This window comes from Phascolarctos cinereus, unplaced genomic scaffold (assembly GCF_003287225.1).
Source record: "Phascolarctos cinereus isolate Bilbo 61053 unplaced genomic scaffold, phaCin_HiC Scaffold_7;HRSCAF=346, whole genome shotgun sequence".
NCBI lineage: Eukaryota > Metazoa > Chordata > Mammalia > Diprotodontia > Phascolarctidae > Phascolarctos > Phascolarctos cinereus.
In genome coordinates this window covers 183,854,338-183,871,082 of record NW_027556180.1, presented here as the reverse complement: position 1 = coordinate 183,871,082, position 16,745 = coordinate 183,854,338, and the positions used below count along the sequence as shown (strand labels likewise).

Genomic DNA, 16,745 nt, shown 5'->3' with positions numbered 1-16,745 from the left:
ATAAAATAAGGGCCTGTATCCCTTCAACTGTTATATTCAAATGTACTCTAACAGTTAAGTATGACAGTGTCTTTACTGGTAGGTACTTTCAGTCTCCAGACCACATTGCTATAGTAAAATCCCATGGGATTTAAATTATGATATTAAGTTAAAAATCCAACTACTGAGATGGGCTGAAGGAATGCTCATTAAGATGTACTTCTTGATATTGGATCCCTATTATTGAACTTGGGACTGAATCTGAGATCAGCAAAACCCCCTTTGACCAGAGCAAGTAATAATTAATATTGAAATAATTCTTTTTTGTTTCACAGATGAATGAGGCACAGGCAAAATTATAGATCTATACTTGAGAATTTGAGAACATAAATTTGGGAGTTTTTGGCTTTTCAGCAATTTGAAAATTGAAAAATCTGGAATGATTAAAAATACAAAGAAATAAATTTGAATAAGTAGCATAAATTAATTTTCATTATATGTTTAAATATATTTAATTAAGTAGAAGACTGGATTTATAATCTTGCAAATAAATGTGAAAGAATTATAACTGGAGGAAAGCACAAATGAAGAGTAATTATTTGTTCAGTGTTATCACTCTAAAATATGGTTTTTTAATTATTTCTGTGGCCATTTTTAAACAGCTGAATATAATCATATAAACTCGTGGTTACCATTCTCTTTTAGTGAGTTCATCAGAAATGGGGCAAATGATACTTGATTTGCCTTTCTCTTGCTTCCTGAACCACCATTTCAAAGAAGTGTCATTCTTGAATTACTTGTTTAAGAGACAAAAAATACTTATAGTGACATGTTATTTTTATGGAAACAGCCTCAATATCAAAGATTTTCCCTAATATGGAAGCTGTCCAAAAGCAATAAAGGCAAGCAAAATTGTGCATAATTTCACATGGAGTCCTTTTAACCCCTACCAGTATTGGTTAAGTTTTGACTCTGATTCTGGTAGGTTTGGGAGCTCCTGAGAATCCATTTTAACTTAACTGTCCTGTTTTATAGGATACTCACTAAGTTAATAATAACAAAAATACAAAGGTAGTATAGAATTTTAACTGAAATAAATTACCCAATGGCCCCAAACCATACACAAATTCAGAGTCAAAGCTATCTTAGACTGAGATAAAAATCTTCTTTGTGGGCACTTAACATCTTAAAAGAACTAGAAAGCAAATGGAAATGGTGTGTTTTTATTGCCCACCTTATTTAGCACTGTTAAACCAAGCCTTAAATGTCTGAAGGAAACAGAGGCAATTTAGCACATTACTCATTAGCATGCTGCTCTTTCTAACATTCAGGTTTTATAGAATATATGGATCCAGAAGCTCCATTTTCTTTTGTGAGAGAATCCATTTACCAGCAAGGTTAATTATAGGCTCAGCAATTAAGACTTTAAGCACACCTTCCCTATAAGCTTATTGTAGAAACCAGTGGGTAAAAGGTATGTTAACCGAATCCTTGAAATTTTATAGTTAATTCGACTTTTCTAACAAGACATAGCTTTATTTATAAGATAAACTGATCACAGTCTATTATATCAGAATGCCCCAATATTTTTATAGATGACAATAATTAAATTAAATTCATGTAGGAAAGCAGGTTGTTTTCTTAGCTATAAAAACTTCATTTGAATGAATAGTAAGGTAAATTAATTATAGTAAAAATGCCACTTTTTCCACACCCTAGTCATATTTAAATATCTTGCAAGTTACTAATAAATGAACATATAAGTGTTCAAAATGACAGTGCCCTGATGTATAGATATATCTTATCATTTCCAACATTAATAACATACAACAAAAGAGGGACATGTGCTAAACTGATTTTTAAAATTTATTTATTCCTGAATTATCATTGTAAAGCCTTCCCTACATTTCTAGTGGAAAGGCTTCAGAGCTATTAGTGAGATATGCAAAAATATGCAAAATTATAACCTGAAGGAGATTAGGCTAGACATTCAAAGTAGCTTAGCTGACTAGTGCACTAATAAGTCACCCCTCTGAATTCCAAGATTTAAACTTTAACTCTGAAACCTTCAGTTGGAGCTGGTTTTGAAATCACAGCAGTAAAGCAGCAGTTCTTAAATCTTAATTAGCTTGGCAAGCAGACTGGCCTGAGGGCAAGGAGACAAACGGAAAAGTGGGATAGTGCATTGCACACTGTTTAATTCAACAAGGGATGCAGAGGAAAATTATAGGTACTGATGTTTCATCACTGTCACATTCCAGCTTCCATCACTGGGAGCTTCAATGTATTTGCAGAGCTGCAATGCCCAGATAAGGGTGTAAAATCTTTAGAACTTAAAAAGCATGTGGCAGTAAAATAAAATTAAGTGGGAGAACATTTAAATGCCCTCTTATAGTAAGGACAACCTAAAAGTAAATACAGAAATTAGTGGATCCCTATGAAGATTGAACATTTGTAATGAATATTTGTTTTTCTCAGGGAACTAAATCATCACAGATATGCAGAGGGTGTTTTTTGTATTCATTATTTAAGGACAAAAGCAGTATTTATTCATACATGTTCTCTCTCTTTACCATATACTCATCTGGTTTAAAATCTATTTCAAAAGTAACTTTAAATACACAGCCTTTAGAGCATTTAATTTCAGATTTTGGTGAACTCTGTTGCAGCCAGTTGCACTGTGTTTAGAATAAGAAGCTAAGGAGAAAACGGAATAAATAATAATCCTTCTCAAAGTATAAAATTACTGAATCCATGAATATCAAGTATATAAAAATATACTTTATATAATTACACATTTTTTCCATTCTAAAATAATACATTGTGCTGTCCTTTAGAAGCTTATTCTGAAGTCTTTTTCTCATTTTTATCAGTGAATACTTTTACAGAATAAAATATCAAGAGGCATTTTAAGATTGCATTCACTTTGTATGTTGCTCCTGATATACAAAATGTATCATTTCCAAAAGTCAATTTTAAAAAATGTAATAGACTTGCTTCTTTGGTAGACTGAACTTTTCAAAAGCTCTGAATATAATTGAGTTTTCTTTCATGTCTTTAAAGCTTTTTAAAATTCATGAATTTTCTTATCATTTTTGCAGCAAAGCAAAAATATTTTCAAATCCCCTTTTAACTTTGTGTTTCATATTAACATATTTAAAATGTTATAGAAATAGAATGAAATAAACCTTGCTAAAACATATTTGATTTGTGATACATTTAAAAATATAAATAGGTCAGTTATTTCTGATAAATCAGTTGTTACCTGTCACAGAACTGTCTAGATTGTCCATACTGGATCCTGGAGTCTGCTCGTGACCTCTCAGGGGCCTAGTAATTTCTAATGCTTCTTCCTCCCTCCTCCTCCTCCTCCTCATCATCATCGTCATCATCATCATCATCATCTGGAATATCTGTTTCCAAATCTGAAATCAGGGTTCCAGAAACATAACCTAATGGTGGAACTGGGGGCTGAGGAGGTTGGGTATTGCTTTGCATGTGCCTATAAAAGGGGGGAAAAGGCATCTTTTACATAGCACATATTTTAAATTTTAAAAAGTTAGTCTTTCAATTATGACAGCTTAGTTATGAAAGTGGCTTGTATCTAAAGTCTCAATAACTATTTCTTCCATTTCCATTCAAAACTAAGTATTTTAAAAACTTTTACTCCAATTATTTAGCTTAAACATTACTTGACAAAAGCACACTTGACAAAGTTCTGCTGAAGTAAAGAAGTCTTGAGTTCAAATCCAGCATCAGACAATCATTAGCTTTGTGACCCTGAGTGATTCAAGTTGTCGGCCTCAGTTGCTCAATTGTAAAATCGGGATAATAATAAGTTCTACCTTGCAGGGTTGTTGCAAGGAACAAAGGAGATATTTGTCAAATGTTTAATACAGTGCCTGGCACATAGTAGTTGCTTAATAAATGCCTATTCTCTTCCACACCTCTTATGTAAAAGTAAACCAGGTTACAGAAATATACCTCACTATCCATGAAGTCTCCAAATAACAGTAAAGTGGTATGATATGGTAGAAAGTACACTTGGAAGTGAGTTAGGGGCTAAAGACTCTAGTTTTATTATTCACTAACTACTTTAAGCCTTATAGGACTTAGTTTCTTCTTCTATAATGAGGGAGTTAACATGGGTGGTTTCAAAGTTCGGTCATGGCTCAAAATGTCTATACATGTTCTATTCTTGAACCTTTCCATATCTCTAAAACTCTCTCCTAAAACATCTCTAGAACCCACTCCCATGATTTCATTATTGCCTCCTCGCCAATGACTCTGAAATCAATGTTTTAGGTTTCTATCTCTCCCGGTCTACAGGCACATCTTTTCAGCTGTTTCTTGTACCATTCTGAAGTATCCCAGTACTCCACAGACTTCAGAGGCAGGGCCCTGTTTCTGCAGCAACATGTCTGCAGCTTGGTCAGATGCAGGAATGAAAGGGGAGGATGGGTGAATTTGGAGATCAAAATGGTAAGGAGCCGGATTATAGTTTCCTGGTGATATTATAAGGGTATCAGTAAATATTAGAGTACCAGTTATTGTGGTGTGGAAGTAACCTGGGACTACCTTGGTGTCATGAGTGGAGCAGAAAAGAAGAAAAGGCAATGATTGTAGTGAGCATACAGTATGGATTGGACTAGACGGCCATTTCCAATTCAGGTACACTCCTTTGGATGCCATTATGGCCCTAAGAATCTCTTCTTCCAAGTCCATCCACACTGGAATTCACACATTGGCAGTACCCTCTGGCTCTGAGGCCCCTCTGATTGAAGAGGATGGAAGAAAGAGAAGGGAGGGCTCCTCCCACATCTTCCATTTAAGAAGGGTGCTCAGAACAATCATTTCATCATTTCTCATACAGCTGTACTCCTGTGGACTTCATCATGCCCCACACCAGGTATCCTGCCCCATCCCCCAACTCCTTTTCAGCTTCGCTTTCTTTGTTGTCTTTGTCCATTCTATTGCTTGCCTTGAGAGCATGGCCTGCTCTTTTGCCTCTTTTTTAAGCTCCAGCACTTACCACACTGGCTGGCACATAGTAGGCACTTAAGAAATGCTTATTGTCTACTTGACTGAATTTTTGGGGTTCCTTTCAATTATGTGATACTTCTCCTGGGCTTTGTTTTGGAAAGTCTTTGAGTAACTTAGTTCACCATCCCCTAGGGATTCAAACTTTAAAAATCTTGGAATAATTTTTCTCCCTTTACCAGCTACCTATTCACAATGAATTACTTTCAATTCTACTTTCACAGTGTTTCTTGTCACCATCCCTTCCTCACTCATTCACGATAACACTTTTCCTTCTCACTTAATAACTTCTTATTTTCTCTGTCTTGAGTCTCTCCCCAGTCTTTACATGGTTTATAAAATATTATTTCTTTATGCAAAGGCTTGCCCGACCATGTCACTTTGACCCTTGTTCAAAAACTTTCTGAAGCTCCTTCTTACTGTAGAAAAAAAAATACAAACTTCCAAGTCTGACATTTAAGACCCTCAAAAATCTGTTTTCAGCTTAACTTCGAATCTTTCTTCACTTGACTCTTCTTACATACTCCATGTTTCAGCCAAACTGGACACTCTTCCACTTCAGTAGATTAAAATACAGTTCTTCCTACTCCCTTAACATCTATATCCCCACCTATACCTATATCCCCTGCTTCCTTAAAACTTATTTACTTCCAATTTCTACCTCTTGAGGTCCATTTCCAACAAGACTTAGCTTTGTTTCCACTTCCTCTATGTACCTTCCCTGATCCTACCACTTGAAAGTGATATTTTATTTGTTTTGGATTGATTTTGTCTAGAGCCAGGCTACTTAACTTAAGGTCCATGACCCTGTATTTTTTTTCAATATTGTGATAAATTTCTTGCATGATAATTGGTCTCCTTTGTAATTCTATTCATTTTAGAATTTAAACATTATTCTAAAGAATCCATTTACTTCATCAGATTGCCAAAGGGGTGCATAAAACTCACCAAAAGTTAAGAAACCCAATCTGTCCTTTAAATTTATTTACATATTACCTTGTACCATATTTATTTATATACATAACTTATTTATACATAATTTATCCCCCCATTAAGTTAGCTCATTGAGTCATGTTGCCAAGCATTTATTAAACACTTGCTGTGTTCATGTTCTAAGAGCTGGAGATATAACAACAAAAATATAGACCTTGCTTTCAAAGAGAACACAATCAAGTGGGAGAGAGCTATATTGTTTTTCATCTTTATATCTTCAGTATCCAGTGGAGTGCCCTGCATATTATAGACACTTAATAATTATTTGCTGGATTTAACATAGATTTTTTTTAAAAAACGCTCTACTTCCTTATATTGCAATGATTGATACAGAGCAAGAAAAAAAATATATTTTAGCTCAGTTTATTTGAACATAATTCACCTAAATGAGAAATTGAGATTTGTTCTCACCTGCTAAAAAAAACTGATAATGGTGTTTTTAGCAACTAGACTGCAATGGATTAGTCAGAGAAGAGAGCAATTATTTTCATATTTTACACCACGATGACATATTAGAGTTTTTGGCAGAGATTCCTAATAAAACTTGTTATGTAAGTATTTGGAGTAGTTCTCAAAACATCCTGTTTCTCGCTGGCCAGGAACTCCCAAACTGTTTAGCTAAAGATTGTTTACTACCAAAAACTCTGTACACATCCTTAACCATAGATTACTGAAAATCCTATCATTTGTGACATGATATTCAAAGTCTTGATGAATTTTGTCCTTTGATATCTGAAGCCTTTTTTAAAAATCTTGATAGGAAAGAGATCCAAAATTTTTCCTCCTAGTCTTTTTAATCAGAATTAACACCTTTTTGTTTTATTATGTTGATATTACATTAGTTACTTCTTTTTGCATTGGTTTCATATTTCTTTCTAAATTTCAATTTTAGTGTGCATGTAGGATCATTTCTTGAGCAAGTGGACATGGGCAGTTAACATGTGGATGACCAATGATGGAAAGTTGACTTCATGCTGAGAAATGGAGAACTGAAAAATTCTATTTCTCAACAAGTTATGGAAAGCTGATTTTTTCCTTAGGCACTGAGAATGGTAGGTATTAGCAGTATAATAAGAATGAGACATAAATATTTATTCACATGATATATTCATCTACTATCCAATTCCTTTTCTGATTTTCTTGAAATTTTAAGTGAAAAGGTAAGGAAGGCAATATTATTCAAGAATTTGGGTCTTGGTTTCCTACCATCTTTGATAGCCTTTTTAATTTTTGATAAGATAACCCTAATTAACTAAATAATGACTCAGAATGAAACAGCAATCAGTGGCAATGCTAATTCGATTGAAAAATCTCTTAATTCTTTTTTCTTTTATCAATTCCTGCATGCTGTGGCTAGCACAGAGAGTATTTGGGAGCCAGAAGAAAAGAAAAGAAGTTGATTTAAAAGTGATTTAAAGATCTCTCTCTCCAAAAATATGTAAAGATAGATATTTATACACACAAAGAGTTTTTTCTTTCCAAGATGTTTCTCTTTCAAGAGTATTTTTCTCTCAAGTTTTATGCTAGATTTGGTGATTTGAGATAGGGAAAAAAACCTATTACATCCTCAGGTCATTGTTGGTTTCTTCTCACAAGACTGGACATATATGAAATAATACACAGCCTATAAAGAATATACTTTCAGGTAACCAAGGGATTTTACTAACTATGACTTTGGGAAAGTCACTTTCTTTCTGTGGAGCTCTGTTTACTTATATATAAAATGAAGGGGTCAACTGTAAGGTCATTTCTAGCTTAAAGTCCCATAAACTGAGGCAAGGGGGAATGGTAGAGAAGTAAACACAGACTAGATTTTGCCTTCCTCAACTCCAGGTCCAGACAATGACAGGCAGTCAACGAACTTTTAACGGATTCATTCTAATTAGAGAAGCTTCTGCTGGCCTTATGATTATCATTTCAAAGCATAATTATGGAAAGGAAATTGTTTTCATTATTTTCTTTCCAAAATGAGGGACAATGCTGATGGGAATAGGTTAGGGTTATGCAAAGGAGGAAAATATAGGCACGTATATATATATATATATATATATATATATATATATATATATATATATATATATATATATATATATATATATATATATATATATATATATAAACACATACATATGTAGATACATCCATATCTATCTATCTGTTTATTCCCTTCCCACCTTGGTTTTTAGATTATATTTAAGAAGTAAATTATTCTTAAGTCATATATTCTTATGCTTGTTTTAATACTCACTGCACTGATATTTCAATTTTGGTTAATACCTGAGAAATCAATAATATAGCTATATTTTGGTAGTTTATTTCCCTTAGTAATCTGATCCTATCCCATTTACAATTTGTTATGGTCATTGGAGAAGCAGGACTTATAACCTAGTTACCCAAAAGATGCAAGATCACCATGTAGTGGTATTTCCCTAAAAATACAAGTTCCTGATCCCTAAAACTAAGAGATGTGGGGATTCACTTTGCTAATATAAGATTTATCCAAACCAATAATATGAAGCATATGATGTCAGTTAGAAAAGGAAAGATAGTACAGGAAGAAAATAGTAAGATATATGTATGAAGTGTCCTAAAATGAAAAGGAAGAGACATATTCCACTACCAATGTTCTTCGGATTTTGCAATTTGTGGAATTAATGTCATTTTATGGCTTGGGGGGGAAATTTAGCAGCCTAGAGCTTATAATTAATCCTCTCTTAATGTAATAATAATAATAATAATAATAATAAGTAGCATTTATATAATATGTTTTGCGGTTTGCAAAACATATTAATCATCAAATTTGAACCTCACAACTTTGTAAGGTAAATGTTACAGATGACTAAAGTGAGATTGAGAGAGTTTAAATGACTTGCCTAAGGTCAAACAGCTAATAAATATCTGAGACAGGATTCGAACTTAGGTCTTTCTGACTCCAACTCCAACCACTGTGTGATGTACATGTAGCTGTCGTGATAAATTTGGTGTTCTTACACATTATATTTTTTCTTGCAGAATATACTTATATGCATGTATATGTGTAAGTCTGTGTGTATAAACAAAACAAGCTTCTATGGAAGAAACTATAGTTGAATGTCAATACCAGGAGCTAATTATACACACAAACTATCACGTGCCTAGAAATTCTGTATGTGTGTGTGCATACGTACATGTAATTTCAATTCAACAGGGAAGTGGAAGGGAATAAACATTTATATCACACCTACTATGTGCCACGTACTATGCTGTTTTCTACACATATTATCTCATTTTATCAGGCTTTTGAATGCCAACTACATGCAATATATGTTTAATTGAATAGTCAAAAAAGTTTGCATTCTAATCCCATGTTAGAAATGAACTGTTACTTAATCTCCTAATTAATTTATCATCTATGAAATTGGGAGTTTGACTATGTGAACTCTAAGGTGCCTTCTTTCTCTATTCTTCTATGTCCTTCAACTCAATATTATATATATACATGCTGATCTCTCTAGACATCTATTTGTTTTGTTTGTGATATTCACCATGTTTGCTTTGTTATGTCAAACTGATAGGCTCTGGTCAGCTCATCAAGGTGAGCCTGAAGCATGGGTTGCATCTCTTCACGTGGGGAGGGTGTTAGAGTTGCAGTAGACTGTTGTCCAAATGAGATGGCAGGTGAAGAGGCCACTCCTCGAACAGGAGGTGTTGGGACTCGGTCATCATCTTCCTCCAGCTCATCCTCCATGCCTTGGTGTAAATATGTTTGAACTGGTAATGGTGGACACCAGCCATCACTGTCATAGCTGAAATTTTTAGATAGAATAAAACAAAAAAAAATTATCATGACAGTTAAACAACAACAAAACTTCATATCACCATGTCTGGTTAATTCTGTTGCCCCTTTATTATTGTGTTTGGAAAAACTAATATTCTACAGTTCTAATGTGCTAATATTATAATATTCTAATTTTGTAATGTGCCAATATTCAATTGTTTGAGAAGTATAAGGGAAAGAAGAGCAATCTGGCTTTGGAGGTAGAACGATCTGAGTTCAAAGATAGGAAGACCTAGTTTAAGTTTTGCCTCTTGTATAGACTGATTACATTACCCTAAGTAAGTCATTTAATTTCTAACTGCTCTAGGAAATTTTCCATGACTTTAAGTTTCATAAAAGATTCAGATCTCTATTGTTAGATGGAAATGCCACACTGGGAGTATTCTGTACCAAAAAAGTCACAGGTCTCCTAAAAACAAATAAATACATATTTAGTGATGGATGTAGTAAATCTTATGTGTATTACTTGAATTTTCTATAATAATCATATCTGTTATTGTATTGTATTAATTCATTTTTATAATACATTTTAATGCTTTTCCTCTAAAGTTCTACTCAAAGCTTGTTGAACACTCCTGTTCAGGGCAAAATTCCTCAGCCTGGTAAGCTTGTTTTTAAATCTTGGCATTACAAATATTTTGCAGTATTTCCTTACCACATCAAAAAATCTAAAGAGAGAAATTCTTGAGAAGCTAAGAAAGCTCTGGGAAATGTTATTGTATTTTAATATTGGCTCTTGTAAACTGCAGATCTAGGAATTCTATAATATGGTTTTTAGATTCTTACATAGTCCTAGAATACCCTCAGACCTAGACTCCTTCAATGTGCTAATTCCACATAACCAGGTGAACACTATGTATTTCCTCTGGGATCTCCCGCCTCAAACTTTACTTATAAAATATAATTATTTTATCCACTCTCATGCAAAATCAGTTCTCTTTTCTTATTAAATTACATTTTGCAAAACATCCATGAGAAAACTAAGTATCAATAAACACAATTGCCATTCACCTTAACTTTCCAGTATTTATATAGTTAATGTCAAAATCCATTCATCTTACTTTTTATATTTAAAATACATAATAATGAGTTTAACAAATTATTTTCCTTAATGTAACAAAAACAAGTCAATTAAGTCTCATGCAACCTTTTTTTTTTTCATTGTTGAAAGAGATTGAGTGATTCTGGCCTCAAGGTTACCATGGTGTCTAGCAATTTCACCTTGGAGCTTAGTATTTCAGGGAAGGCTTATCATAATCATTCATAAGTGTTCTTTTATTGTCATGAAAATTTGATATTTAAAAAAAAGTGTAATTAAATGAATATTGCTGAACTGTTTATTGATAATGTCACCTGGCTCTGAATCACAGCCACATCTATGTGAATGGTGTTCACTTTGGTCATGTCAATGTGATTACCGATTATACTGAATAATCAAAAGAAAGTATTTATAACTAGTTATTTTGGAAAGGTTGACTCATTTGTCTAAACTAATTTATTTAATTTCCATTTAAAAAATTTTGGTACAGGAGCTACCAAACTCTAAATTCAATGAATCAGTATATCAACAATTCTTGTACATATCTGGAACTATACAGAATGCCACTTATAGCACGGAGCTAATTGGAATGGCTTAAATCATAAGATTTGTGAATTGCAATGAAACCAATAAAACCATCTAACCCAACGCTCTCATTTTACAGGTTAGAAAGCTGAGTTTTAGATAAGTAAAATGGCTTGGTGAAGGTCAAACAGTTAGCAAGTGGCAAAGGCAAGATTCAAAACAAAACCTTCTCAATTGTAGTCTAGTCCAACACTTTTTTATGTTATTACTGAAGGAAGCCAGAAAATATAAGACAACTCTTATCAACTTTAAAAGCCTTGTAGCTATTTTTTTTAGTTTTTCTTTAATTTTCATTTTTCCCCCATCAATTTGTTTTGGAATATATCCTTCCCCACCTAATCTCTTGTGGTAGGACCATCCAGTGTTACCATGAAATAAGAGAGAGGGCTAGCCCTATGGCACAGAGAGAATTTCAAGGTGTGGGGAGGTCTCTGGGTTGTAGTTTAGCAAAAAATTCAAATCATATGGGAACTAGGGAATATCACTGGACAGGATCCTACTCTATCAGCACTCAAAATTCAGAGATTTCTTTATCCAGATAAAATGATGGTTCTGAATTGGGGACTTGGTGACCTGGCTACCCAACTGGCAGAACTCTGACCTGAGGTGATCCTCACCTCTACATTGGCCATAAACACCGTCAAACTTGGGCCTGTCCCCTTAAGGAAAAAAGAAAGGAAGAAACTGTGATTGCCAGCACAAGCATCACATATTTCTGATCTGTGTTTGACAGCTATATACTTAGAAGCTAAGTACCTTGCTTTTTAAAAGAACTTAATTGTGTGCCATCAGTCATTCAGATCATTCCATTAACAAATTTTGGGAGGGCTTTTAGCCTCTTAATACATTGCCTAGTTAGCCTTTTCTGGTATCTAAAATTGTGGTATGTATTTTCAGAATTGCCTCCACTTTTAAAAGATGATACATTTGTTTTGAATGACAGAACATCGTGGATTTTTTTTTCTTTTTGCTTACAAAAAGAAATAAATGACTATAAAAGTGCTCTTATGCCAAAGAAAAGATCCCTTGGCTAGTCTTTTGAAAACATGCTATAATTTAACCTATTTGTCAGTTAAATAAGAAGCATCATAGTATCTGTCTTGCCTAGTGAATAATGAGGATGACAAGAAATCAATGTTGCATGTGAACTAACTTGATAAAGGTCAAATATAAAGATCAAATTAGTAATAACAATACAATGAAGTGGAATATTAGCAAAGACATGTCAATCTACATTTGCAACAGAAGAAAGCACTGATTTTCAATTTAATTACTGCTGAGCTCTTCCTAGTGTCATATGGGCATTCTAAAAATGTTCAGTGTTGTGAATGCTGCGAAATGAGAGTTTGGTATAGCTTTGCCAAGTGGCATATTATCTAGAAAGCTGGGTTAATGAGAACAATTATCATCCTGGGGTGCTGTGTGTTCAGAGCAAACATCAAGTTATGTCCAAGGGAGCCACGATATGATGACTATGATAATTTTGAACTGTGAAAAGTTTAACAAGAAATGGATTCTTAGGAATATCAATGATGATATCTAGCTTCTGAGCAATTAAAGATCAATATGCAGCATCATAATTAAAAACTGAGTAGAAAAATCAATAGTTTGAAGTTTTGAGCCAGAAGGACATTATATTCTATATTAGTATATATCTTAAGAGAGTGGCAAATAGTAATACCACCCTAATAACATAAATCTGCGTCACAACTAAAAAAAATGTTGATAAGGGAAATAAGTAGGGAATGTAAAATTTGTGATTATGTCCATATGTTTTAGTATCTATGTGTGTGTGTATGTGTATATATGCATATGTATATAGACCTTTTTAAAAGATTCAGTCCAATGTTGTCGCTGTTTGTTAAAGGCTGAAGACAAATATAAATCAGTTCTGTCATCTATGATGTATCTTTGTGACAAATATTAGGTCATTCTAAAATATAAGTGGTATTATACAAGTGGTACTCTATTGCCTATAACAATTTCCTTTTTATTTCCCTTCAGTAGTTTCTTCCACTCTAATCTATTCATGACTTACTGGCGTATTCATTTTCTGTTTTGCCACAGACTATTTACCTTTTATATTTAAAAATAAAACTACATCCTGAGATTTAGAGATTCAAATTCTGACTTTTTCCATCATTTCAGGAATTTTTTTTTAGAGTGGGGGGTACAAGGCTTTGCCTATAATAGAGTTAGTAAATATGTATTGAGTTACAGTATATTCAACTAAAATAACAAAAATCTGTAGTTTACTGTTGAAGAATGTTTCCCTTAAAACGTTTTCCTAGTCACTCTACTTTTTTTTGGGGGGGTACGTGGGGGAAAATTAGGATAGTAAGAAGAGGACTGTATATCCAAAAATTATAATATTTTTCATTTTTTAAAGTCAAATTCATTTCTAGGACATGCTTTTGAAAGTTTGGTTACAATTCCCATCAACATGGCATGGAAAAATAACTGAAATGAGTAATATTTAAAATCCAGAAAAATATGCACTTGAATACTATGAAACTTCAAATTCTTCCAAAAGTATAATTGATTATTTGAGTCTTAAATAACCAATGTGTATATTCTGGAATACACACACACACACACACACACGCACACACACACACACATGTGTGTGTGTGTGTCTTCTGGAAGAAAAATTATTTTCAAAGAGTTTTTATCCATATATACAATGTGTGTATATATATATATATATGCATATATATATGTATACATACATATATATACATATATATATGTATATATATATGTATACATACATATATATATATACATACACACACACACAAAGAAGTCAAGCTCATGTCACAATAACTACATCAATTTACTGTTCTCATATATCAAATGGAATGTAGGAAATGCAGACAACTGGATAACCTATATTGCACTTTAGCTAAGTAATAATACAATTAAAATGATTTATATTTCCAGAATACATAGATAATATTTTTTCAGACCTTAAATTCAATATTCAGCTGTATGTCAAATACACTATGCCAATGTGTTTAAGTTTTAAATATACGAAATACATTCATATGTATAGGAAAAATATGTAATTCTTTTAAATATAACAGAGTTAAGTGAACAGATTATATTTATTTTGAAGGAATTAGCTTTGACTTCAAAAAGCCAGAGACAGTATTTTGCAGACATTAGTATGTTCTATTGAATTTGCTCCTCTGACTCCGAGGTGGTGAGGAGGGTGGCAAGAAAAAGAAATTAAATACTTCAAACCTTTCCACATTTCCCTGAACATCTTTGGTTTTGTTTGGGTAACGATTACTCTCTTTTCTCTTTGCAAGTCTACATTTTCCAATTGTCCTGTCTACTATATTTAAGAGAAATCCTAGTTGTCTCTGGTCACTCTTACATTCAGAAATGTTCAGACTTTCCTTGCCAAAAAACTGGATGACTGTCTCTGGCATTCTCCTCTCTAAGGACCTATCTAATACTTGACATTATTTATATCTTTAACAGTATTTATATCTTTAACATTTATCACAGAAGGTCACTCACTGTATTTTATCACAAAAAGAGAAGGATAGTCCTCTTAGTGTCCTATAACAGATGTGAAATGTCTGGGGGAAATTACATCAATTAATTTAATATATAGGCATTGGGGTATATATGGTAGGTGACCTGAGAGGGAGGCAGCAGAGGCCATTTGTAAGAAGGAAAGGTCAACTTGGCATTGTACATAAATTTCTGGATTGGAAGGTTAATCCAGAGAACTCAGTAGGCATGCCATAGAGAAAGTGAGGAAGTTTTTTGTGTACTGAGATGAGTAGAAAGGGGGATGTGGGATCAAGACTAGGCTATAAAATACTATAGTGAGCACATGAAAACCATTTTTGCATTTATGAAGAAAACTAAAGCAACTATTCAAATAATTGGGGAGACTTTAAATTTTGGGAAAATAATCTAGATGTATACTTGTTAAATCAATAAATTCTATATTTTACACATGTAACACAAAGGGGAAATGGTGATTTGGAAATCAAGGGAAGGGTTGACTCAGGCAACGTGGTACTGTAGTGACTAAAGTGATTGACTTGGAGTCAGGATAACCTGAGACAAAATCCTGCCTCACACTCTTACTGGCTGTGTGATTATGGTCATGTTACTCAAATTTTCTCAGCCTCTGTTTTCTCATTTGTAAAATGAGGATAATAATGGCATTTACCTCACAGACTTGTCAGCAGGATCAAACTAGATAGCATATGCAAAATATTTTGTAGACCATAAAGCTCTATATAAATGTTAGTTAGCTGTTGTTGTTATTGTTATTTAGGTTTACAAACATTTTGGAATATACAGACAATAGATTTTATACAAATCTATCAACATTTCATTGTATTGTGCTGAAAACAAATATAAATGTACTGTTTGCAGATGACTAAAATGAGCAATATTTTACTATCCTAAATATGAATACACATATAAATATACATATGCAATCCATGTTTCAAAGCCCACTAGTATAAGATGCTGTCCTCACTGGTGAAGATCAGTGCTCTGTCCCTGTGTGAGGGGTGGGGCACAGCATATACACATATAGTTAATCTAATTATATATTAATATATATAATAATAAAATAATATAATTAATATATAATTTAAATATATTTAAAATATTTTATTTACTTGTATATATTTAATCTATTAAAATGTACATATCATGTTGTTAGGAGAACAAAATGCACAAGATGGGAGGTATAATGGAAGCCATCTCTAAGACTGGGGGTAGGGAAGGGAAAAAAAAGGGAAAAAATGTAAATTTACATGATAACTTCAGTACATATTTGAAAGGAATAGCAAGTTGTACATAATAGATTTGCAGTTACTTGTGCAATCATATTTCATTATGCTGTTACGAAAATGCTTGTTTTATTCCGTAAATTAAAAATAAAGTAAATATAAAAAAGAATGTTACCCAGCTTCCTGCTGATCTGCTGCATAGTGTTCTAGCTCTGTGCCAGGGAGGGGCTGAACTGGAGGAGGAGGTAGTGGGACATTAGCCCAGCTCGATCCATTGTTTTTCTGGGGTTTAGAAGAGTTTTTATTTTTCTTCTTCTTTCCACCTTTCCCACCTGGAAGCAACAAATGTTTCAGAAATATTGAATATTAGTGCATTTAAAAAATAAACAAAGAGTATATAATCCAAATAAATTATATAAGATTTATTCATGTTTTCAAAACACCCTGACTCATTGTGTTACTACTGTAAGGAGTATAAACAATAAAATAATATAAGAGAAAACTAATTTATAGAAATCACTCA

The 16,745-nt window shown here is 33.1% G+C and overlaps 1 protein-coding gene across 1 annotated transcript in view; it reads right to left on the bottom strand.

The window, feature by feature from the left end:
• The window catches only part of ROBO2 (roundabout guidance receptor 2), a 709,376-nt gene that overhangs the window by 25,835 nt on the left and 666,796 nt on the right, over window positions 1–16,745 (bottom strand). The window contains exons 23-26 of the mRNA XM_078147421.1: window positions 16,398–16,554; window positions 9,537–9,797; window positions 3,367–3,481; window positions 3,245–3,335 (exon numbers count right to left, since the gene is read on the bottom strand). Coding sequence (XP_078003547.1) covers window positions 3,245–3,335; window positions 3,367–3,481; window positions 9,537–9,797; window positions 16,398–16,554 — 624 coding nt within the window. The remainder of the gene's footprint in view (window positions 1–3,244; window positions 3,336–3,366; window positions 3,482–9,536; window positions 9,798–16,397; window positions 16,555–16,745) is intronic.